Source organism: Pithys albifrons, chromosome 8, assembly GCF_047495875.1.
Source record: "Pithys albifrons albifrons isolate INPA30051 chromosome 8, PitAlb_v1, whole genome shotgun sequence".
Taxonomy (NCBI): domain Eukaryota; kingdom Metazoa; phylum Chordata; class Aves; order Passeriformes; family Thamnophilidae; genus Pithys; species Pithys albifrons.
Window position 1 is genome coordinate 16,188,235 of NC_092465.1, and position 25,256 is coordinate 16,213,490.

At 57.8% G+C, this 25,256-nt stretch overlaps 1 protein-coding gene across 2 annotated transcripts in view; it reads right to left on the reverse strand.

The window, feature by feature from the left end:
- The window catches only part of TNS1 (tensin 1), a 66,038-nt gene that overhangs the window by 35,725 nt on the left and 5,057 nt on the right, over window positions 1-25,256 (reverse strand). Inside the window, exons 1-13 of one of the 2 annotated variants that reach the window (XM_071562524.1) lie at window positions 18,103-18,813; window positions 10,359-10,397; window positions 5,454-5,503; window positions 4,966-5,137; window positions 4,566-4,616; window positions 3,931-4,053; window positions 3,559-3,623; window positions 3,357-3,440; window positions 3,123-3,235; window positions 2,471-2,531; window positions 1,191-1,266; window positions 921-1,050; window positions 480-545 (exon numbers count right to left, since the gene is read on the reverse strand). In XM_071562524.1, the coding sequence (XP_071418625.1) occupies window positions 480-545; window positions 921-1,050; window positions 1,191-1,266; window positions 2,471-2,531; window positions 3,123-3,235; window positions 3,357-3,440; window positions 3,559-3,623; window positions 3,931-4,053; window positions 4,566-4,616; window positions 4,966-5,137; window positions 5,454-5,503; window positions 10,359-10,397; window positions 18,103-18,129 (1,057 nt within the window). In that variant the 5' untranslated portion in view covers window positions 18,130-18,813. Of the gene's footprint in view, window positions 1-479; window positions 546-920; window positions 1,051-1,190; window positions 1,267-2,470; window positions 2,532-3,122; window positions 3,236-3,356; window positions 3,441-3,558; window positions 3,624-3,930; window positions 4,054-4,565; window positions 4,617-4,965; window positions 5,138-5,453; window positions 5,504-10,358; window positions 10,398-18,102; window positions 18,814-25,256 lie in introns of those variants that run through there. The other variant, XM_071562523.1, reaches the window with a different exon arrangement.

The following is a 25,256-nucleotide window of genomic DNA, read 5'->3' on the forward strand; positions in this document are numbered from 1 at the left end:
AAGTGCAGGCAAGTTAAAAAGAGCAGGAGCCACAGAGTAAGGCAGGAGAGTCCTACAGGAAAGGCAGCATCAAGAGATGGATGGGCAAAGGATGTACATCAAGACCCACAAACAAGGTGTACAAAACTGCCTGGGGCTTTTGGGATTGCCTAGAGACAAGCACACAGGGTGATAGTGAGTGTGCATGGGTCTGGACATTTTGAGCAGGGAGCCTTCATTCCCAAGCACTCCCTCTCTCCCCCCTGGGCCAGCAAGTGCTTTGGAGAGTAGCCTCCTGGGGAAGAGAGCAAGAGTGATGGAGCATGCATGGGTGCTCCTAGATCAACCTCATTGCCTGGAGCCCTCATCCTCCCCTGGTGACAAAGGGGCTGCAATGGGGCAGGAGGAGGTCTCAAGGGAGGCAGCAGAGGATACAGCTGAGGAGAGGGAAAGGAGACAGTATCCAGCTCTGAACCTGCACAGAGGTGAGCCAGCCATACCTTGGATCTTCTCAGGGCCATAGGAGAACACAAACTCCACCTTCCCATACTCAGGGAAGCGGTCATCTGGCAGGGAGAGAGCAGAGTAAGGCGACCATCTCCATACATAATTCCAGTAGCACCCAGACAGCCACTCCAAACATGCCCACTGGCCAGCTGGCAGGTGGTGGGAGCTGGCAGGCAATATCCCTGCATGGAGTGCATCTCAGCGCCCAGAACAACCCCAAAGCAGTCCCTCTGCATCGGTACTGGTTTTGGCAATGAAAGGGATGACAGTGCCACCAGCTCCCAGGCAGCACTACACCCTGCAGATGGAGCAGGGGTGCTTTGCTTTCTTGGGGTGGAACTGCAATGGGTTCCCAGACATCCCCACGATGAGACCAGAGTTATAGGGGCAGGAAGAGGAGAGAGTTTAGAGCAGGGAAGTGCTGGGGTGGTTACCTCTGAAAGCCTCATCCAGGTCCTCCTTGCCAAAGACGACGTCAAGGTCATGCACAGCGCACGTGTGGAACTGCACACGGAAAATCACATCACGGGTAGGGCTGCGAAACTTCTTGTGGTAGCACTTCAGCTGCAAAGAGGAGTGGGGATGGGCCATCAGGGTAAGTCCCCAGAGCTGAGCAGTGGGGAATGTGGGGGTCCCAAGGCAAGGCGACCACCACCCATCCCCTGGCTGCTGCCTACACAGGGAGCTGAGCTGAGGATCCTTACCAAGATATCGCCCTTGAGCAGCAAGCCGGGCTCGATAGTGATGCAGATGCCTGTCTGGCTGTCTCCTTGCACGTTGCTGCAGAGAGGGATGGTAGGAGGATGTGAGCTGCAGTGCAGAGGACCGAAAGATCCCAGCACCACCTTAACCAATCCTTCTACTCAAATCCAGGCAGGAAAGGTGCAAAGCACAGAGACAGCCCTCCCAGGCACTGAAGAGGATCCCATTCATCACCCCAAGGGGCACCCATTCCCAGGGGAAGGAGAACAGGATGGGGGAAGACTGAGGCACAGCTTAGCAAAGGTGCAAAAAATGCTGGGTGGGAGGATTTGACCAGGGTCCAAGTGTTGAACTTGGGCTATCACCCATCCACTCGGCTCCCACTGGTGAAGCAGGGCATTGGACACAGAGGGAGAAATCTCAGGGAAGACTCTCCTCCCTGCCTCAGCTACCGTGCCAGAAGCCCTCCCCTCACCAGTGTACCACCAAGGGGCTGCCTCTGGGTGGTGGTGTGAGCAGCCACAGACAAAGGAAGAAAGTAGTTGGATTTCATAGGCAAGATAAACCTGGAGTTTATTACAGGCATCCCATAAACAGTCTATTAAAAGCTGAAAGGCGAGGCTGGGATGGCAATGAATCTCAGCTAACGGGGACTGCAGAGAACAGAGATTCTGGTCTGGGGGGTTGAGATGGGAATATTCCAGAGGTGAGGTTCCCTCTGTTCCCTCCAGGGAGGCCAGGAGCCAGGGATCCCAGACCTGCTCTGCTGGCAGAGCATCTGAGAGGTTGGAGAAATTGATGCCTGCTTACCCATCCCCAGTGCCTGCTCCCAGAAGCATTGTCAGAAAAAAATTGTGGAGACATTAAAGCAAGAGGAAAAATTTTTTTTTTTTTGAGAAAGAAAAAAGGCTTCTAGGACTAATCTAAGCAGAAGAAGCAGTTCACTGGGCAGGGAATGAAGAAATGTCTTCATCTCCCAGAGGGGAGTCCCACTCCCTTCGGAGACACCCAGCTCCAGCCTCTGCACAGCCCCAGGCTCCCTCTGCTGATACGCAGAGTCACTACAGCCTTCCCAGCAGAAGGGCCCTGTATGGACCAGTACAGCCAGTTACCACCTCCAAAGAAAAGGAAGTCCTCTTTTTTCAATTCCTTGAACCCCACACAGACAAAGCACAGAGCACCAGACCATAGGGGACTTGGCCTTGACCCTCTCCATCTTCCCCACTTGCCACGCCCCCCATGCTGGTGAGGAGGAAAGCCCCCATGGACAGGAGATAGTTACTAGATTCCCGAGGTGTAGACGGGCTGCATGGCCTGGTAGATTTTCAGGAAGGGCCGACAACCTGGAAGACATCAAGAAGGGAAGAAAAGGCACATTGCTGTTAGCCAGCTGCGGGGAGGGGCCACGGCAGGGATTAGTCACAGGGGAGAAATCCAAACAGGGAGAGAGCCAAGGCAAACAGCCACTCCCCATGCCTGCACCAACCATGGGCAACATCTGAAATGGACAGAAAGGGATGCCGTGGATGAGCTGGGAAAGAGGAAAGCCCCTGCAGCCCAGTTTGGGTCCTGTAGGACCTAGGGCAAGTTCTGCGCTGGGAATAGAGGTGGGATGATGATCTGAGTGAGGTACCAGCACCAAGCAGGATGCTGCACCCCAAACCATAATCTCAGTCTGGCGCCATCCTCCCAAAAGCTGGCAGAAAAGCATTGTCACCCCACAGCTAAGGTTAGTGCCCAGCATGGGGAGGGCACCCCCCAAGAGCATCTCTGCCAAAAGAGAGCAATACCCTGCTAATAGAGTGAACAGTCTCTGAGAAGGAAAGTGAAATTCAAATTGCCAAAGAAATTGAGGAAAATATTCCCTGACCAGGCAGTGTGGGGTGGTAGTGGTGGGGGGAACCAGGCTGGGGGGAAGAGCCGGAGGAACCTACCGCCTTTCGACTCAAAGTTGGGGATTCCATGCATGATGACATGGTGGAGGAAGAGAGGCTTGTTGTTCATCTTGATGCTGCCAGAGAGGAGCCCACTGAAGTAATGGATGTACCTGGAGGGCAGAAAGGCAGCTCAGGGGCAGGACCCATGGAGAGTATCCACCTTGGACCCTGCATTCAACCACCCTGGCTCTGGGGACAAAATCCAGCCTGCAAGGACTTGCCAGAACCCACCTCTTCTGAGATGGCTGTCCCACTGGCACCACCTTGTCCTCATAAAAGCGCTTCATGGCAAACCTGTCCAGGGCCTGGTCAGCACTGTGGAGATGAAAGGGCAGATAAGGTTGAAGGAAAGTATTGGCACCAGCACCCCAGCACAGGGACGGAGGTCAGCAGTGGGCCCCAGGGACACCCAGGGACAGCATGTCCCTCTCACCTGGCTGAGATGTTGCTGTAGTGCATGTAGGCAGCCACCACCACCCCCAGCCGGCCACGGTTCCCCTGCGGGCACACAGCAGAAGGGGTGTCTGGGGGCAGCAGTGCCTGCAAGCACCTGAGCACAGCTGTCCCACACAGAGGCAGGAATATACTGGTCCCTATATGCACACACCAGCCCACACACACCCCAACCCTTATTAGACACATACCAACCTATACATATGGGCTGACACCTAACCGCACACCAAGCCACAAACCACCATATTCCCTCCATCCCTTGGCCTCTGAGGATGCTTGGCCCCATCCCTGTATTCCCACTGACTCCCAGCATTCCCCATGACTGCACACCCTGGGGACGGGTCCAGCCCACCTTGTTGTGCAGCACAACCACATTGTGTGATGCCGCATTGAGCCACGTGTCCATGGCTTTGCAAATGCTGCAGATCTTCTCCAGCGCTGGGGTGTGCATGTCAGGCCACCCAAAATCCAGCACCTGAGCAGGGGAACAGCCAGGGGTCACATCCACATGCACTCCATGCAGAGTTCCCAGCCTGCCAGTGTGTAAAGCCCAGGACATGTATCCAGGGTGGGCATTACTGTGTTGCTCTTTCAGCCCCAACCCTGCATCCCACTGCCCAGACTCCTGGTCCAGGGAGGTGGTCATGGTCCCAGATCTCAGGCACCTCAGCCCAGGTCACTTAGCTCAGCTGCTCAGGGCTGCCCCATGATCACACAGATAGGGACAATGCCTTAGGGTGGTCTACAAGAGATCCAAACAGTCAGGTTTGGGCTGGGAATGGGGGCCAGGGAGGGCAACGGGAGCTAGGCTGAGATAACACAAACTCAGTGACAACTCTCAGGGCTGTTCTCAGGGCTTTTGTCAGCTGGGTGGAATAGAAAAGGTGGTTGTTCTGCCTCCAGATGTCTTGTAGCAGAGAGCTGATCCTGCAAACAGCCCTGCCCTGAGGCCTGAGATCCCCTCTGCTTCCCACAGCTGTGACCCACCTTGGGATGAAGTTTGTTGACATCACGTCTCCGCTCGGATAGGTTGAAAAGCTTCAGGGAAGAGGAAAAACAGAGTGAGGGGACATCCTCCTCCCTCACTGCCACCTCTCACCTCTTCCTCAAAGCCACCCCAAATCCTGCCATTAAAGACTTCTCCAGACACAGCAGCCTGAGGAACACCTTGCCACAGGGCAACACAATGATCAGAAACTCCCACGGTGTCCAAAACAGACTGGAAATTTTCAACAAAGGAAGAAATCTATCCACATTACTGCAAAGACCCTCCTTCACTACAGCTAAGCCCAGACAGAGACAAGGATACAGTACCCACCCCCCACAAGCACCCCACCTTCAAGGTCTGAGCACCCCAGCCTGACAGGGATGTGGCTGTGTCCCTCACCACATAGTTGTTCCCATGCTTGGACTTAAGCATGTGGGCCACTTCACGGAGGTTGCTGCAGTAACTCTGCTCCTCAGCCACACTGGGGTAGGAGACAGCAATGATCCGCTCCGTGATGTACACCAGGTCCAGCTCACAGCTGCTCTCCATGGCTGCAGTCAGGCTCATGCTCCTGGGCAAGGGAGGGGACCACTGTCAAGGCATGGCATGGAGAGGGGATGCAGTGACCCATCCCCACCCTGCAAGCTGGACTGGGACACATGGGGACACAGCAGCAGGGCTGCTTGCAGCCTTTCCCCTGCTCCCAGTCCCACTGGGGTGTCTTGGGACCCAAGCTGGGGATGGTGAGTCATAACCCCTGTATCTTCTCCATTGGGAGCATCTCCCAGATGCAGCACATGTGGAGAAACAAAGCATTGGCAGGGGCCAAGGGGAAAGGTTCAGGCAGGGCAGAGATGGTCACCAGAAGGGGAAACTGAGGCATCTACCTGGATGTTTTGCAGCGCGACTGCCCACTTCTGGGGGATTTTGTGGCATCCTAAAGAAACAGAGAGGAAAAGCAAGTTACCCATTCACAGTCAGCACAGGGGTCCTGCTAGAGCTGGGTATGATAGTGCTGCTGAAGCATCCCACCTCCACCACGCTGAACTGTGCACCATAACACCCCCAAAATATCTCCAAGTACCACCAATTAAGCATCTCAGTGGCATAAACACCTTGACACCATCATTGTCTGACCTCATCCCACAAGCAAAACCCAACTGTCACAAGCCCAGCACCTGGGACCAGCCAACACAGGCACTGTGGGGCTGGTGCCTTAGCAAAGGGTCCAGAGGACCTTTCAGGAGGATGGTGAGCAGCCAGACACAGTCTCAGGCATGTCACGAGTCCCTCCTGTCTCTGTCAGGCTGCAGGTATGCACCTAGTGGGACAGAGCTGCTCTGGCCCTGCCCAGAGCAGGGGCAGGTTCACTGCCCGAGCAACATCAAGGAGCCAGCCAGGCACGGCAGTTTGCTTTGGCCCCAGCTCTGCAGAGCCAAATGCCTGGAGGAAATGTTTGAGCTCTCAGAGCAGGAAACTTCTATTTATGCATGTTCTCCGGCCTCGAGAATTTCATCTGCAGCCGGCTTGCTCAGTGACTTTGTGACCTCAGCCGAAAAACAAAGCAGGGTTTCCAAAAAAACTGCTAGGGAAAAATACACTTGCACCTCATTAGTTTTAGTATCTACAGCTCATAAGCAGGAGTCATTTAAAGACTAATCTTGTGCAGGCAACATGTCCCAAGCACTTGGAAGGATTAGAAATAAGAGGTGCATCCTGCAGCTGGCTCCCAAGATGCCCCCTGAAGCTGCGGACCTGCTGCCACTCTCCCTGGGTCTACAGCATCCCACAGCCAGCCCACCAAAGGGAAGTGGAACAGAGGTTTCCCCGGCACCCTTGCCTACCATCTTCCATCCATGGCAGTCCCAAGGCTGCTCCAGTGGGCAGCCAGAGTCACCCTCCACCAGCCTCATGTGCCCCTTTCAACGTCAATCTGTCCAGCAGAGCAGGGCTGGGCTTAGCAGTCCCAGGGCCTGGGGACAACAGTCTCCCCTCCCAGCCAGAGCTGCTCCAGAAGGCAGCAGCCCTGAGTGCCCAGGGGTGCTTGGACAGTAGTGGCAACTCCTCCTCCAGGTTCTCCTCAGGGTGCCCCAAATCACCTGCTCACCACAGAAATACTCCAGCATTGCTGAGGGCAAGTAAGGAGTTAAAATGCAGCAAAAAGAGAGGTTAAACCTTTCCTTGGAGAATAAGGGTGCATGGAACAAGCCTTAACTTGAATGTGGGCTCACCTCTGCATCACCCACCGGTGACCAGCACGGGATCTCTACTGTGCCCCCTGTTCTGCCCCAAACCTTTGTAACAGAGACATCTGGGGTCCCCCACGTGAACCCTCCAGCAATGTCAGCGCACCCAGCAGCAGCCTCCCAGTCCACAGCCTTGCCCAAAGGAGATCTGGCATGGGGCAACAAAGACTCACACCCCTCTCCCACATGGAAAAACTGAGGCATAGGAGAGCAAGCAAAGTAGAGATGCCAGAGCCCTTTACTCTCCCCATACCTTGACAGCAGTGAGACCCTTGCTAATCCATTTCCATGCCATTGCAGCTCCACTCCTGGCACTCTCCAGGCCCGGAGAAGCAGGTGCCCGCAGAGAAGGCCCTCCACTGTCCCCTGCCCCATCAAGAGTCCTTGGGCTCTGCTTCCCAGGCTCTGCCCTGCTCCCCCCAATCTAACTGCAGCCATGCTGCTTGTTCTGCCACCAGCCCCTGCATGAGGAAGAGTCAGCCTGCAATCAGCTGACAGGAGAAGGTGCTCAAGTTATTAAACACTCCTGTCCACCACTGGGCTGGAGATCCTGCAAACATACCCTCTGGAGGCAAGACTCCAGCCAAGCCTGTATAGCCCAGTCCAGCCCAGCACAGGACAGGCTGGTCCCAGTCACGTTGGGTTGAAGACCCTCCCTGGCAACCCCAGTGAGAATATGCCTCCCAGTTCCAAGCTAATTTGGCAAGTCTCCAGGCTCCTCGCAGCATCCAAAACCCACAGGTCCCTTCTGCTTGGAAAGGGTGAAGAAAGGCACAAAAAAAGCTGCAAAAATACCAGTAAACTTCCCCCAAAAAAGAGCAAAGGCAGCAAAGGAGGCTCCTGACTGGATTTTTCTAGCTGTGGATGCTCTTTCTCCAACTCAGAGAAAGGCTGGAAACATGTTCTGGATAACTGAAGGGATGAGGCAAAGCCATATCTCAGATGAGGAAGGCTTTCACCCCCTTCTTCATGGGAACTATCATGCCTCCAACCCTTGGGTCCCAGTCCCAGTACACAGGGAGGCCAGCTCCAAGACAGTAAAGCTGACTTTGGAGCAAAAGCCCCGGCCCTCACTATGCTGGGCTCCACCACCATGTCTGCCACCAACTCTGGGCATCTCACATGGCCTTTGGCATGGCCATCATCACCTTGGCTAGCAGGGAGGGAGGACTGGGGGGTCCCAGGGATGTTGGGACACCACAGGAGCATCCAGGGTTCAGGCATTTTGGCTGCAGGGAGCGCTTGCAGCACTGGAACAGGCACAAATGACCGCCGAGGAGGACCTGAGGCAGAGATCAGCCTCTATGACTGGTTGCACTTACCAGGGTGTCTACCTGCTTAGTGATGTTCTCCCCTAGGGACGGCTGCAGGCAGGAGGAAAGGGAGAGTGAGAAAAAGGCAAGCAACAGAGGAGAGATTGAGGCATACACACAGAGCAGGGACAAGGGTCGAAAGTTCCCCCCTGGCTATTTCTGGCCCTTCCTAGGAAATGCACCATGGTCCCATTTCTTTCCCTGCCCACCAATTCATCCACTCTTCCTAAAAGCTGGAAATCCCTCTAAATCTAAGTGCAGAGCTGGAGCGATACTTGAGTACCAAGGATGCTGCCATCCTGCCTCCCAGCAGCCACTCCTTGCACTGGGCCAGTGTCACAGATGGGGAGCACTCAGCTGAACCCTGAGCAGGTCCATGATGGGCACCTGGTGCCCCCCACATCTCCGGGATCCCAGATATATCCTTCATGGTCAGAACCTACAGCCAGGAAATAAACCACAGGACAATCCCAGTGCAGGCCCACACTCAGCATGGCCACTGGCCACCAGCAGGCCCACTACCCCAAGATAAACCCAGCCCCATGGGGCCAGCAAAGGACCCCAACAGGGGGCAGAGCCAGGGTCCAAGATGCTCAAAGCAGGCAAATTTGGTGACACACCACTGGAGTCTACACAGAGCTCTGAAACAGGGCTGGGGATGGACTTAACTGCCTGGGGTGAGGGGGAGTGACTGGACCCCAAATTTAAGGAGCAGGGGACAGAAACCTCTGCTTGGGGATGGTGGTTGGGGTGCCTGAGGGGGTGACACAGCAAAGGGAGCCAGCTGAGTGGTTTACGGGAGTCTTGTAAGCAGAAAGGTGAAGAGGACCTCCAAAACCAAACTGTTTGGGCCCTGACAACAGGGCCAGGGCAGATGTTTCCAGAGTCACAGGACAGGGCAAACCCCTTTCAATTTCCTCCCAAAGCCGCAGTAACGGTCCCAGCTTGAAGTCAACACGTTTTTGCTGGCGATAAGTGCCCAAGGAGGTTGACAGGGGTGGCAGGGTGCAGGCAGAGATTAAACCCGGGGCAGATAACCACTGTGGGGCCCCAGGGCAGGCAGCATGCTCCACTCCCACCCCAGCCCCTTGCTCGCTTGGGCTCTTGCCTGCCCTCATGAGCTTAAAGGGGGTCATCCCCTACAACCACCCACCCAGGCATGAGACCCCTGCCCAGCTACAGAGTGTCAAGTCCAGGGTCCCCTGTGACCCTGTGAGACACAGACACTGCAGCACTAGTCAGGCTGCCGAGCCTGAGGTGAAACCCTGCCAGGGCCTCCTCTCCCCGTGCCTGCCCCAGCAAGTCTTGGCACACTCTGGAGCAAAAAAGGAAGGGCAGCCACGCTGGCCTCAGGCTATGCCAGTCTTCCCGCTGCCACGTGCCCACTCTGCCTGCTGCCACGGGCATGGTCAGGCTGGGAATGGGGCAAGGGAGCTGCTCTGCTGGCAAGATGCTGCCTAATGGGCACCAAAGTGTCACACTTTCCAAACCTCTAGCTTGGGTATGGCTCTGCTCCAGATGACACCCCAGTGCCCTGCTACTCCCAGAGCCCAGTCATGGCCTGGAGCAGTGTGGCAAAGGACTGTGGCTGCCTGCCCAGTGCCCTTATACTCAGCCTCCCCAGGATGGGGTGAACACAGATGGTGTGCCCAGCTGTTTTCCTGGTGTGCAGAGAGGGCAAGGTGCATAGGGCTGTGAGTCACCCTGGCCCCAGCAGACCACTAAAGGTCTCCAGGAGAAACAAAAGTAGAGGGTGATAGTAAAAAAAGCTGCAAATGCACAGCCTTGGGTGCCCTGAGCCAAAGACACATCTGGTACAGCCATCTCGGGGTGTGCAAGAAACCACCCTGGCTGTGGCCAGGGAGGGAAGGCCCCCTGTACCAGGGGACCCTGGCTGGTCATGTCCCATCTGCCTGTCACTCTCAGCAACCCTGGAAGCTTCTCTTCCTTGAAAGCTCCAACTCCAGGAGTCCCATGATGGCTGGGCTGCCGCAGTTTGTGCTGCCCAGATGTGGGATGACCTGCAGCCAGCAATACTGGGGGGCACACCACCAAAACGGGGGGTGCCCTTATCCCCCATTCAGGATCCCTGTGTTTTTGGGGCTGGAACTCACATCCTGAAGGCCCTGGGCAGAGAAAGCCACACACCCAGTGTGGAACAGGGTGTCCAGTCCCATCTCGCATCCCCAGAGCCCTGGATGCCACCCATGACTCACAGTGGGGTGTCACTTACCAGCTCATAGTTGAGAGAGGGCGAGCAGGGGGTCACAGCCTGCAAGGAAGCAGAAAGAGAGCCAGGATTAGTTCAGGCAGCCCCTTGCCCAGCATGGGGCATGGGAAGAGGCTGGGCTGCAGGATTCACCCCCCACCCACCCCACAGGGCCCACCCAAGGGAGTAACAGGGTCACCCATGGCCCTGCCACCCCAGGCAGGAGCCCAGGCAGCATCCCAAGGTCAAGGCTGGACACCCTAAGAATGTGATTGGACTCTGGGCCATGGCAGTAGTGCCATGTCCTGGTCCAGGAGCCAGGACAGTCCCAGGCCAGCCAGGGTGGGCACAGTGGGGACAGCACAGCATGGCAAAGAGCGGACGTCTGATGCCAAGAGCAGCTCCTGGAACAAACCCCAGCCCAGCCTCGTGAGCTCTTGCAGCCGCCAGCTGAACAGCCCAGCTATTGTTACCTTAATTACCAGCGGCAATTACTGACAATTAACCTTGGGTTTTGCGTGCACCCCAGTCCGCCGGGAAGCAGCAGCATGCCAGGGTGGGAGAGGCAGCACCTCGTCAGTGCCATCAGTGCCGGGGCAGTGAGAAGAGGCGCTCCAGTCCCATGTTAGCCCAGAGATGCCAACTGAAGGGTGTGATTCAGGACACTTTGTTCTCTACAAACCCCATAACTGAGTCCCCAGTCAGCCATCCCACACCCCATCCCAGGATGGAGCCAAGATGGCAAACACCATTCAGGCGCTAGTCCTTCACCATGGCAGCATGGGGACTCCCTGTACCCCACTCAGCTTCTTCTGCCCTAGGCCACAAAAGGAAGGATTTGCCACAAGCACCCTACTTGGAGCACACAGATCCAACCCCATTCTGGACCCCATAAGGTGATGCCCAGTGCCTGCTTCCCTCCCTGGGTGCCAGCCTGCTCCCATCCCATCTTGCTGTTTTCTTCAGGGGTTCCCCCTGCACCCGTTCCCTTCCTCTGCACATTATTATGATTTTACTCTAATGCAGAAACGCTTCCATAAAAGGCCCCTTTCCCTGCCTCGCGGCACTGGCCCCACGCCAGCCTCCCTGGAATGTTCTCCGGCAGTGAGCTGCTGCTGCGGATGGAGCTGAGGAGGGCTGTGCTGTAGCGCAAGCCATGCTCTGAACACTGTCACACTCTTCCTCTGAGGATGCTCAACCACAGACCCCTGGCACCCACCCAGTCCCAGCTTGAAGGCCAGTGATGAGGGGAGAGGCACAGCTCCCCCACCACAGGACATGCTGGTCCCATGGCCAGGTAGGGTCCATGCCTAGCTCTCCTCTGCTGTTAGCAGGAGTAAGTCTGCAGGCTACAAATGCTTCTCTGTCTGGAAAAGGGAGAAAACTGGGGTGCCTGTGGTTGTATTTCCCTGTCCTAGTCGATTCCCTGATGTCTGATATGGGCTTGTGCTCACCCAACACCACTCTACTCATCCAGAGGAGACACCAACCCAGGTTGTATGGCACTCTCTTATCCCAGAAAGGCAGTTTTACAAGGACTGCAGGAACATAAGGCTGTTTTCAGCTTCCATCCCTCTCTCGAGTTTGGTTCAAACATGGCCTCCATTCAAGGAGAAGAAGTAAGACCCTGCCCCAGACAACAGCCTCCTTCCTAGGAAGTCCAGTTCCTGGCCTAGAGGTGCAGGAACACCCCTCCTGCCTTACAGGACCAGTGAGAGTATCACTTCATACAGAACCATGGTAACCCCCAGAACCGTCACCACGTCTGTCCTCAGGGATCCCTGCATCCTCCAGTGCAAGGGCCAGTGAGAAAGGCAGGGAGACCTGCACAACCCTGGCCAAGGCTTTGCCTCACTGTGGCAGACACAGGAGCCTTTCTTCTCCACTTCACCGGTGTTTGCATTCCTGCCGGCTGGCCCCCGCTGCTGCGACCCCACCGCCCAGCAGCCCTGCCCAAGAATGCAAGGAACGAGGTGCAGCAGGGCTGCTGCCCACCCCTTCAGCCCCCCATGGCCCCCCACCCAGTCCCCTAGGTCACAGCCCCATCCCTCCCAGCAGCCACATCCCACAAGATGCTGCCTTGATACCCGAGTTTTGCCAAGCAGAAAAATCAGTTTTCCAGTCAACAAGGCCCCATGGACACAAGTGATGTGATTCTCTGATGTCTCATGAACTGTTGGGCACACCCTGCAAACTTCCGCTGGAAAGTGATGATGGGCTCCCTCACTCATTGCCAGCTGTCACTATACCTAGAGATACTTGACACCATTTAGATGTCTAGGATCTGAAGTAAACACCCAGCTGGCAAATCCCTGACGGTCCCTGGCCATACCACAACAGGGCAGAGTAGCCCACGGGATCCCTCTTCCACCTAACCCTTCTAGCTGCAGCAAGGGGACTGACCTCTGTACCACATATCCCTGACAGAACTTCAGCACCATTTCACAAGCACTGAGTGAGGCTCAAGGAATCCAGACATCCACCAGGTACCCAGTGATGAGACACCTCAGAGCTTTCTCCATGCTGCAACCACTGCTCACACCTCCCTCCCTCGGCACCTCCTTCCTCTCCCTCCTCCTCCCTCAGCAAAATAATCCCTGCACCCACAGAGGCGCACAGGATCTTTGCCAGGTCCTGCTCCTGCTGGAGCATCCCCATGGTTTATAGCCCCAACCTGCAAGATGGCAGCAGGGCTGGGGGAAAACAAACCTCCATGGCAGCGCCCTGCAATTCCAGAATAGGCTGGATCAGTGCAGTACTGGGTGCACTGGGGCCTCCCCAGTTTGGTTGCTGGAGTCACACAAGCACTGGCCCTCAGCCCACAGCATGGCCCGCCCAGCTGCCGGTGGGTGATCCAGGCCCATTTCTGACGCATATCCCTTTCTTTGGGTGGCGGTTTTTGTTTTTCCCTTCCCCAGGAGCTCTGATAAACATTCCGGAGCCGGCTGATATCCGGGCTGGTGCTGACCCTTACAATGCCAGGAGTAGATGGAGCATCAGCCACCTCTGCCTTCAACACAGACCCTAGCACAACACAGATGCTTTCCATGGCCAGGCACTGAGATGCTGTCAAGCCTGCCCAGCTAGGGTCAGAACTGGAAACACGCTGTCAAAAGGGACACTCCAGCATCCTGGATCCCCTCAAAGCAAGCCAGCATCAGGCAGGCAGAGCCGTCACGGCCTGCTACTCAGAAAGACTGTGAACCCCTGAAAGAGGGAAGCAAGGCACTCTACCCCCTCCAGCCCTCGAAGGAGTTTCCCTGTCCAATCCACTCTGTGGGCTGCAAATCCAGTTGTCAAAGAGGCTGGTGACTCTGTGGCCAAATCGGTGTCCCATGGGACAAGGCTGGGGCAGCATCAATGCCAGCTCAGCCTATGTCACCCTTTGAGGGACCACTTTCTCCCTAACAAGTTCACCTTAGCTTTGTGCCAGTCATGTCCCAGCTGGGAGGCAAATCACCTCCACATGTACCCCATGAGTCTCTGCTCACTATAAGACTCTGCTCAGGGAGGGTCCCAGGGACAGCCATGGGCCACAGCAACTTCCTCAGCCATCCCCAAGGTCCTTCTCCTATTTTCAAGACCCTCCAGCCCTGCCACAGCCCCCAAACCCTGCTGAGCCCCAGCTTAGCCACAGTGTGAGCCAGAGTGTGAGTTGCACCTCACAGCAGAAAACACTTTTAAGGGAAAGGTTAGGATCACCAAACTGGAAATGTTGGGGACAATTTTTCTCTCTCCAACACCCCTGTTCCCCCCTTCCCCATGTGACTAGTTGAAGCATCCTTCCCTCCTGCCAGGCATAAGGGACTAGGAGGTCAGCGCTCTCGCTGGTTCCCTGGCATTCACAGGAGTTAGGTACCTCCTGCCTACACTATGTGTTGCCTGCTCCTGCCCTCACATTTTTTGCAGCTCTGGCAAAACTTCTGTTTATGCAATTCTTCTGAGGCAGGAGGACGGCATGTTTCCATCCACGCCTGCTCCCCCACCACCCCCCCACACTCCACCCCAGCTCCACCCTGCCCAGCACAGCCCCAGTGTTCCAGGCACAGGGCAGCCACACACAGTCCCAGCCCTAGGGCTCAGGGGTTCTGGGAAGAGGGCAGCACCCCAGCATCACACAGCCCCTCTCTGCCCCATCAGCACTCAGGGGCTCTGCTGCTTTTGGGACTTCTCCCATCGGGTGGGGACAACTGGCAGATGCGCTGAAGGGCCGGGGAGCAGCTTGGCCAGCAACTCAGGGTGAGTCAGACTGGGCTGATGCTGGGGCATGGAGGTCTCACCACTCCCAGGCTTCCCGCCAAGCATCCCCAGCCCGCCCTGCAGCTGGGCCAGGGACTGTCACTGTGCCATCACCTCCACGCCTGGATTCCTGGCAGACCCCATGACAGGGCAGAGGCCACCAGGTTGCACTGCCCCTGCATTGCCCAAGAGATACTGGTGCCACCAGGGAAGGTACCAGAGGGCAAAGAGCCACCCAGGGATATCCCCCGAGCTGGGACAGACACTATCTTCTCTGTCTTTCCATCGGTATGTTCCCGAGGATCCACCCTGCGGCCCATCCCCACCAGGAAGGCGGCAGCAGGACCAGGACAGAGGTTACCCGGTACACACCGCCCTGCAAATCAGAGATGAAATGCCGTAAGGGACACCAGTTGTTCCACTCTGCAGTGGCCCTTGGGGCCACCACTAGCACCCCAAGGCACCCTGGGACCTTTAGCACACTGAGAGTGTGATGGCTCCGAGCAGGCCATGGATGGCCTGGCCAGCAGCCCTGGCACAGGGCTATGGAACAGGACAGGGAAAACAACATACATGGAAGCTTGAAAGGGTTGCGATGGAGGCAGCAGCACCAAAATAGCCCTGGTTTCAACCCAAATAAGGGCAGGCCCCGGCTCCGGGGTAGTTTGAGCAATCAGCCCCAGTGTTGCCAAGTGCAGACTAAGGGAAGGGGGAGAAGGGAGCATCCCTGAGCCTGTTTGAGGAGGAAAGGGGGTTTTGAGGGGTCAGGAGGGGGACAGAGGTGACTCCACATGACCAGGACAGGGTCTGGCCCCACTCTGCCTGAGGGTGCTGGCTCGGCACAAGGCCAACCACAGACAGGGATATGTTGTGCTCCAGTGCCTAAAAAGGCAACATCTGGAGGCAGCAGGTCTGGATCCAGCCCCGCAGGCCAGCACGCGCTTGCCTGGCTCAGGCCCCACAACCCTAGCCCTGCCCTGCTCTGCTCTGTCCTGCTCTGCCACCACCACCCACTCACAGGTGCTGCCACCCACTGTGGGGACACCCCTCACCCCCATCCCATGGGGACCCCACAAACAGCCTAAGGGAAAGTGTGGGGTCACTACCCCCTTGCACCAGCATCCTCCAAGTGAGAGTGTGGGTATACCCCCCCATCCCCTCATCAACTCCCCAGAGCAAAACCAGCCACCAGGAATGCCCAGAGAGCAGCTCCTGCACCAGGGATCAACCAGGAACAGTCACACTAGGACTGGCTGGGACAGACTCTGCTGCAGGGGGGTTCACCAGGACTGGTCCGTGAACAGGTTGTAACATTGGATTAGTCAGTGCATGAATGCTTATATGGGATTGGGCAGCAACTGGATTCTCACGTGGGGCTGATCAATGCATGGATTCTCATACAGGATTGGCCAGGACATGGATTCCTACATGGGGCTACTGCACGGAGTCTCACACAGGATTGGTCAATACATGGATTCTGACAGCCGATTGGTCAGAGCACTGATTCCCGTGCAGTGATTCCAGCCCAGGATTGGTCCATGCACAGATTCTCACATGGGACTGATCAATGAATGGATTCTGACATGGGATTGTTTGGAGCATTGAGACTCCTTTGGGACTGGCCAGCACACAGGCCTGTCAGCAGTCTGTGCCCTATCCTGAGCCCCATGTGGAATCCTGTCCCACAGATTCCTCTGCTAGGCTAGTGGAATACCAGGCAAGCCCCTTTCCTATGCACAGAGACCTTGCTGCAGGCATTGCGCTGCCTTACAGCATCAGGGACACCTGCCAGTGCCCATGGCTCTGTGACGCATCTGAAGGGGTGATCAAGGTGTCAAAATGAGCTCTGGCTGCCCCAAGGGGTCTGTGTCCCCACAGCACTAAGCCCAGGAGCTCCATTTGTGAGGGAAAGGCCCAAGGCAGATAGAGATGGGGTCAGTGCTGTGTCCTTATTCTGTGGGACAGAGCTGAATATGCTGCAGTGGAAATGAAATGCTGAGCAGCACCCTCAAAACTGGTGTCCCCCATTGGTAGCATTGAAAAGATGAGGAAATACAACTGGGAAGCGAAAATGGAGCTGCTCCCTCTTGCCCAGGGACTGTACTGTGGAGCTGTTCTTTTCCCTGTGTCCCAGCATCCAGTGGGGAAGCTCCAGCACTGATCAGGGGCTGCCAGAACTGTGGACAGCATGCCCTGGGAATGGAGTGCACGAGACCAGCGACCAGAGAGTGCCAAGAAAGCAAGTGGCCCAGGGCAGGGGTAAACAGACCCCTCAACTTGAAAACCCGAGTGGCAGGCTGCGGGGCACAGCCCCAAAACTCAGCACCCTCCCCAGGGTGGGCAACAGCCCCATGGAGCAGCATGAACCCTACCCATCCTGAAACACGGGCCAGCAGGATCACTAACGAAGGGGCTTCCTTAGAAAGGATGCAGGCTGGAGGCTCCTTTTCTACCGATCCACTGTCCCTATGTGTAGCTTCAGACTCCAGACAGGATACACGTCGTCCTCCCGGTGCCATCACACGGTAGGGACAAGAGGTGCCAGAAGTGCCATGAGTATCCAGGTGGCGCAGCCGCTGTCACGCCCCTATCCCTGCCAGCTGCCCCAACACCCCCACCGGGGTCATGGGTTCCGCACTGGGGCTGACGCCAGCGCTGCGCGGGTTCAGGCGCCCGGGAACAGAGCACTTCTGCTTTTTTTTTCTTGTTTTCCCCTTAAACCCAAGCGGGCTGATGCCTCCCTCGCTCGGCCGTTTCCTCTCCCAGAAGCACAGCACAAAAACATCTGCGCCGGGACCTGCCCCGACGGAGTTAACCCTCTGTGGGCCCGGCGGCGCCGAGAGGCTGGGGATCCCTGCCGGGGGGGACGACGGGGGGAGCTGGCACCCGCCGGCACCTCGCCACTCATTAACCCGGGGTTTATCCATTGCCAGTCCCGCGGCGGCACCAGGCAGGGGGGTTAACCCGTAGGCTGCCAGGGTATCCCGGCCAAGAGGCTGCCCCCACCGTGTCCCCCGCGTCGGGGTGACAGGCGCCTGGCATTGCCCCCTCGGCTGCGGGGCGGGAGCGGGGTGCCGGGGGCGGACCTCGCCTTCCCGTGCAGCCCTCGCTCCCCAGGGACGTGTCCCTATGCACTTCGAGAGGGACGCAAACTCCAGCGCCTGTGTGTCCCCCTCCGGGGCACCCTGAGAATCACTGGCCCCGGCGAGGCAGGGCGAGGGGCACGGACCCCCGGAGCTGCTCACAGGTCCCAGGGGGCAGCAAACTGGCCCTCACCCCCTCCCCAATCCTCCTCCCTGCGAGCACCGCAGCGACTTTTCCAAGCGCCCCCGTACCCCGAGACCCGCTCTGGTGACCGAGAACTGCGGACCCCCCAGCACGGGGGGCAGCACCCCCCCATCCACACACCACCCCATCACCGCTCGGTTATCACGCGTGGCCCCCGCCCCTGGAGAGATGACACCGCCTGCAGCACCCCCCTCTGCCCCGGGGAGCCTGGGGACCCCTGTGCCCTCGCGCCCGCCTGTACCTGGTTCATGACGCTCCCGTAATCCATCCGGGGTCTCGCCTGCCTACATCCGAGAGGGACGGCACCGCAGCCTCACCTGGCCCGGGGGGCGCGGGGGGCGGCCGCAGGGGCCGCGGGGGGCAGGCGGGAGCCCGGCGTCGCCCGAGCGGCAGGCGTGAAGGCAGACTGCAGGCAGAGCCCCCCGCCCTCCCCGGGCCAAGCCTGGAGAAGGAAGGAAGGAAGGAGGGAGGGAGGAGGGAGGGGAGGGAACGAGGGGGAGAGCCGAAGGGTTTCGCTCCCCGCAAGCAGGACCCCGGCGATGGAGGAGCGCAGGGGGGTCCCGCCGGCTCCCCGCTCCCCTCCACACCCCCGGGGCGGCCAGGGGCTGGGGAGCCCGGGGGCGCCGGCCCCGGCCCTGGGGAGGAAGGGGGTCCCGGATGACTTTTTCCACCGCTCCCCTCCCTTCCCTCGCTTCTCTCTCTTTCTTCTCCTCTTCCCTCTCTCCCCAGCTGCACGGCACGCTCTAAGTCCAGCCCCACTCCGCTCCCCTCGCCTCCCCCAAAAACGCCCTTAAAGGCAACCGGGAGTCTGACTCGAGCTACTGGCCCTGGGGTAGGTATGCTGGCAAGTGGACAGACTCCCTCCAAAAAATTACCCCCACACCTCCACCACCTCCCCCTGCAAAGCTCCTCGCACCCCGTGCCGAGGGGCTCCTTCGGGCAGCGGGCACAGCGGGGTCGGGGCCTTATCACCCTGCATGACGCCACTGGCGTCCCTGTGCCCTTGGCGGGGGGGTGGCAAGGACCGCTGTGTGGGGCCCTTCTTGGGGCCTGCCTGGCACCCCCCGGCACAACTTGGTACCCCCCCGCCACATGCGGGACAAAGTGCCCAATTAATGATCCTTGGGTGTCCCGCACCCCCAGTGTCAGAAGGATGTGAAGATTTATCAGCCCATGTTTCGACTAAAAAGCAAAGCCAAAATGCTGGAAAAGCTTGGTCTGTCCTTCAGCATGTGGAGCCATGCCAGTCCCCCCTTGCCTGTCCCAAACCTGGAATGCGCCCAGCATCCCCCTGGCCTTCCTTTCATTTCCCTTCCTCCTTCTTCCTCCTCCTCTTCATGGGCTGCACGTGGATGGATAGAGCCCTGGCCTCCCGGGTCACCCCTGCAGCAGCCTAGCCCCAGCCTTCCTATACTCAAGTGCAAGTGTTAGGACACCCCACAGCAAAGAGGGGCAGCCCACCAGCAGTGGCCCAGAGAGTGGTGAGCTGGCCATGGAGGCAGCGAGCCAGGCACCCAGCCCAGTGCTGTTGACAGTTTCTCACCCAACACCTCCCCATTCCTGTTTGCATTTCCGTCCTCAAGCCATGGGCTCAGCCAAAAGGCTGGAGTTGGCTCTGCCAGAGTGGTGCAGGTCCCCAACACCCCTCCTACCTACCACCCCATGCAAAAGTCATCAGGGAGGGGTTTGCAGCAAGGAGTTCTCCCTTTGCCCTCCTCCAAGACTCCTGTAAGGGGCTCTATCCCTGTAAGTAGACTCTGACTCCAAGAGTTCCTTCCCAGCCCATCTGTGCCTCAGTTTCCACAGCAGCCCAACAGTGTCATGGGATGGAAGCACCAAAACGCATCATGGAGCCTTCTCACTGCCAAGGACAAAGCACCAGAGCCTCAGCACCTCTGGAGGACATCTGCTCAACCTCATCCCAAGCAAGCACCAGCACCCAAGGGCACAGGGCCAGATCCCAACAGACACTACTCTAGGGACAAAACCCCATGGTGCAGATCTGCTGACACCCCTAAACAAGTCCCACCAGCACCATAGCCCACAAAAAGCAGACATTCCAAAAAGAGGGGAGTGCTGCAACTAGGATGGAGGGCAATGAACATCCTGCACCAGCAGAGCACATCTCCAGACCCCAGCTCAGCTCCAGCACAGATCCCTACAAAGACCCCAGAGCCCCAGCTCCTCAGGAGGTGGCCACAGGACAACTCCCAGACCCTGAGAAACAACAACAACCAGAAGAGCTAAGGCCAGATGGGAAAGTATCAGCAACCAAACAGGATGGAAATGAGTGGGTGAGCGAAGGGCACTGAAAGCATGTCCCAGTCCCTGGGGCAATGACAGGAGCTGTCCTTTGGGGACATGACATGTCTCCCTCACAGAATACAGCCAGGGAAGTCCTGACAACATCCCTGAACTACAGCCACCAAAGTACTTCCCAGAGCCATTGGGTCAAAGTGCCAGTGGAAGCAGGGCCAGCAGTCAGCAAAGCGGCTCCAATGACTGGCTCCTCCCAGTACACCCAGACAAACCACCCCCCATGTGAACTAGCTCCTTCACAACCCAAAACAAATACCCTTGAGCATCACCACCCCAGATGTCAGTGGAAAAAGGGAGACCTGGGGACCAGGAACCCGGGTGGGGATCACCTCCAGAGACGAAAGCACACAGGAGATAAAACCCCAGTGTAGTGTCTGTAGAGCCTCTTTTGAGACAGATCTTTTGGCTGTTTTGGGATCAGTGCTACCCTCCTGGAGGAGGCTTGGGTGCCCCAGAGACCCAGCAGCCTTCCTGGTGCAGGTCTCAAGAAGGATGACCATGGAGGGTGCAAAGTGGTCTGGGAAAGGAGAAAATCAGTGCGAAACAAGGCAGGCCTGAACCCTGCTTTCTACCACAGCAGGGCTCTGGAAAGCTAGATGCAGCCCTGGGAGCCGCCAAAGAGGGAAGCTGGTGGTTTCCATTGCTTCAGCTGACACCTCTCAGGCCAGCCACGGCCAGTGCTCACCAGTGCAGCTAGTGTGGCCAGTCTCAGCATTCACTCTCCCCTGCCAGCCCTTCCTGTGCAGAACCTGGAGGGTGCAGAGAAGGGCCCCAACTCCTCTGAGCAGCTGAACCTACCCCCCACTGGAGCTGAGAGGCTGAATATTTGGGCAGTGACGTAAAGAAGGGGAAAAAGGAAAGAAGGAGGGGAAAATAAAACGAAACCCCCTCCAGGATCTGCTACAAAAACACGACCTGGCACAGCACTGGGACAGGGCTGATCCTCACAGCTCCCCATCCTACCACCCTGAGTGGGCCCATGCCAGGGTCAAGGACACATTCCTGTACTACTCCTCCCTTTCCCCCTCCTGTCCCACCCATTCTGTTGTGGAGACCAGGGGTGTTGTTAATTACCTGTCCCGAAGCAATGGGGGCGTGGCTTTGAACGGGGCATTGGGGACAGGGACAGGAGGGGCAGCTCCTGTGTGACCAGTATGTCACTCCCTCCATGGCAATGGGAGGAGGCCGAGTGGCTGGGGCAGTGTGCAGGGACCAGACAGCCACAAGTCCCATAGTAAGAGCCTGCTATAGCTGGGACATGGATATCCCCTCCTTGCAGTCCTTGTTCCTGGCACAGCCACGGGGAGCCCACAATACACTGGCCATGCCCCCCAACATTGCCTGGACCCCATGGCATGAGTGTAGGGTGCCCATCACCATGAGTCAAGCCTGCCCAGAAATGTCCAATCACTCCCTGCCTCAGTTTCCCCTCCTAGTTCTGACTTGCTTTACAAGCACCAACTGAGGGGTGGCACATCCCCTTCATCACCACCATACACCCTGGCATGGGTCCTACTGCATCCCCCCACCACCAAGGGCCTGTCAACATCACAGGCACTGGGAGTGATTGCTCTGTCCAGGACATGCCTCATTACCTGGCCCTGGCCCTGCTCCAGCCTCCAGTTTAATGATGGACAAACCCGCCCCCTGGACTCCCATCACAGGGGGCACTTGAAAAACAAGCTAGGCCTGGCATGAGGCCAGCAGGGATAGATGGCACTGAACTGGGAGCACACACATGTGACCATCTGCCTGTATGTTAGCACACTTGTGCGCACAGATCAATGTTCTTGCATGCACTTGCTTTTACCTGCAGCTCATGAGCTCATACATGCATGTGTGATCACCTATGGCCATGCACACAAACTCACACACACATGTTCACATGTATGGTCACACATATACTCACACAGGTGGCCCAGCAGCCTGGCATGGCTCCAGCGCATGCTGTCAGCTCCCGGGGAAGCGATACTGGCAAAGCAGCCACTAGACCCCCTGGCCCCGTTCTATGTGATGTGTCTCACTTTCCCCTCTTAGCACAACCTGGCACTCCCAGGACCAGTGGTTCCTGGTGTGGCAGGGGTAAGCAGGGCAGGCTGGAGCCTCACCAGGCTCTAGGGCTGGCACAGGCGCCATTTCCCAGAACCAACTGCCAGAAATCGCCAGCCGATTCAGCAGCCAAACACCACAATACTTCCTGTCCCCCAGCCAAACCCTCTGTCACAGGGCCAGCTACTGCTACAGGGAGCAGGATCACCCTCCATCTTTTCTCAGGCTCTCCAAGCAGCATCATAGCAAAATCCAGCCACAGTCAGACTGAGGGCATCCCAGGAGATGGGGACACCCCCAGGATGTCCCTTGATTTGAGACAAGCCTGCACAGCCCCACATCCTGGAACATCCTCGGGTTCATCACTCCATCCTGTCCAGGAGAGCAGTGTCACCACCAGATCCAGGCTGAGACATTACGGGCACATGTCAGCACACCGGCTCACCAAACCTGACCACAGCCACAGAAAGCACTGCACCCCACCCCATGTTCCCGGCCTCCAGCTGCTCCCAGGCAGGGCCATGTGACTCAGTTTCCCCACTTTTTAAAGGAAGTTACACCCCCCCGTTTTGAGCAGGCAGTTTCAGTGCAAGGAGGGAGGGCAAGGGGGCAGGCAGTGTCGATCCATTTAACCACCCCTCTCAGAGAGAAGGAGGGAGGGAGGCTTGCTAATCCCTGAGCGGAGGCATCGGGCGGGAGAAAGGCCTTACATGGGCATAGGAACAGCATCGTGCCTCCCAGCTGATGTGTGTGTGGCTGTCCTGGCCCCCTCCACAGCCATCCACTGGGCATCCCACCAGCATCACTGCCACCACAGGGCAGTGGGTTCCACCGCTGTCGCCCCACTATCCTTCGGGCAAGGTGGAAACCCCAAGGGTACAGGTCACTGCAAGGGCAGAGGTCCTGCCTGCCCTGGCAGAGCTCTGCCTGCTCACTGCCTCCTCAGGAATGTGGCACTCACTAGCACCCCAAGAACCTCTCTGGTGTCACTACATACACCCCAATGCCACCCTCCCTATATCCCCAGCACCCTTATGGTACCCCTGGAATGCCACACTGATCACCTCCAGTACAACTCTTCACACCCCACCCACTCTCCCATCTCTCCTCTCTCCCCACCTCCCCCCTGCCCAGTCCATTTGAGGTTTGTAAGTGGAGGCTCCTCCCAGCTGAGCCAGGAGGCAGCTGACCAAGAGCCAGCTGTTCCAGGGGGGGAAACAAGGAGCTGGAGCAGGTCCTAAGGGGTAAATATGGGGATCAAGGAGACACTGCCAATAGCATGATGGGGCAGACTCCAGGGCCAGAAGACACCAGAGCAGGGGGACACTAGGACCTTGGCAGCATATCCGGGACAGGAAAAGAAAGCATTGCGGGGTGCAGCTGCCAGCACTTTGGGGATGAGTCCATCTTCCCTCTCCAAAGTATCCTGGAGGTGCAAGGGTTAAACATGAGGGTCTTCAGGTATACATAAGGCCATTTTTGCTCCATGCCAAGCCCCCTCCCCACAGACGCCCTCCCCAGAGACCCTACAATAACAAGCCGGCCTGTGAGTCAGCTGGCCACTTGCCCGGCCGGAGGAGCCCCTCCCTGGGCACTGGCCCAAAGGAGCTCAGCGGAAGGCCCTTGGCCCTGGCCCCATGCATGCTCCCCCACAGCAGCACACCCCTCAGCTAGCTGGCCCCACTGAGGGGGCTCCAGCTTCCAGCGAGCGTGGGAAGGGTGATGGAGGCTAATGAAATGCAGCCAGCTGCGGGAGCGAGCCATGGGCTGCTCGTGCACACAGGCTATCCAGATGCTGGGACTCTGTTGCGAATCCCCTCTCAGTGCACAACCCCTTCTCAGACATCAGAGAATCCCCACCGGGTGCACATCCAGATACACATGCTTCTCACCACTCTCTCCTGCCTGGAAACCACTGGCAGATGCTCCCTGTCACAGTCTGCCATACTGCAGGCATCCCCTCTCTGCATGCTCCTCTCACCTCTCTCCACAGCACCCCAGCAAAGCCACTTCCTCTGGCATCAGCCCTTGGCATCTTTGGCACAGGGTCCCCAGGGTGACACAGGGTTCTGGTATGGTCCAGAGCTGACACAGGGTCCTGGGGCTGGCACAGCCCTGCTGAGCCTCCCAGCCACCTTCATCCTGCCCGCTCAGGGCCCAGGGTGCCAAGGTTATCCCAGGGTACTCCACAGCCCCCACCTCTCCCAGCACCCCAGCCAGGGCTGCTCCCAATGCCTGCCCTGCACCACCACCCATGCTATGGCACTCTGCAAAGCCCAATGTGTGCCCAGGCCCTGACACAGCCCACACCCCCTTTCCTCTCCCTCCCTGCCCAGCCGGGCACACGCATGGGCACAGGCAGAGGCATGTCCCAGCCTACACTGTCTGCCTGGGGCATGCCAGCCTCTTCCCGCCCAAGATGTCAGCCCCAGAGACAGCTGGCACACATGCCTTCTCAGGGATTCAGGAACATACAGCCTCCCCTGCCCCGGCAGCACTGTGGTGGGCACTGTGCCCACCTCCAGCTCCCTGGAGAACCTGGTTTGCTGTAGGGTCCCACTCCACCGGTGCAGCAGCTGGACCGATAGACACCACCAGGCATCCTTGGCTCCACTGCCTCCTGCCAGTAAGATCCGCCCCTGGCTGGGTATCAGGAGAGGTGCTCAGCCTATTTGTGTCTGCTGCTGTCAATATGCGGCTGCAGCGCATGGCACCCATGTGCAGCAGCACTCACCCTGGCAAAGGGCACCGCACTCCAGGCACTGGGGCACTGCTGGCCCCCTCTGAAAGGGCTGCACTCTAAAACCCAGCCTTATATAGAGACAGGCACATGCCAGCAGGGGCCAGGCAGCAGGATGGCATTACCAGCCTCACCCACCAGTGACACCAGTGCCACCATTACCAGCTCACATTCACCAGCCCGTCTGGGTGCCCAGGCAATGGGGTGGTCAGCTGGCATGCACCACAGCATTCCTCCAAGTCCCCGGAACACCGCCAGCAGGGACAGGCACACCTCAAGGCGCCGGC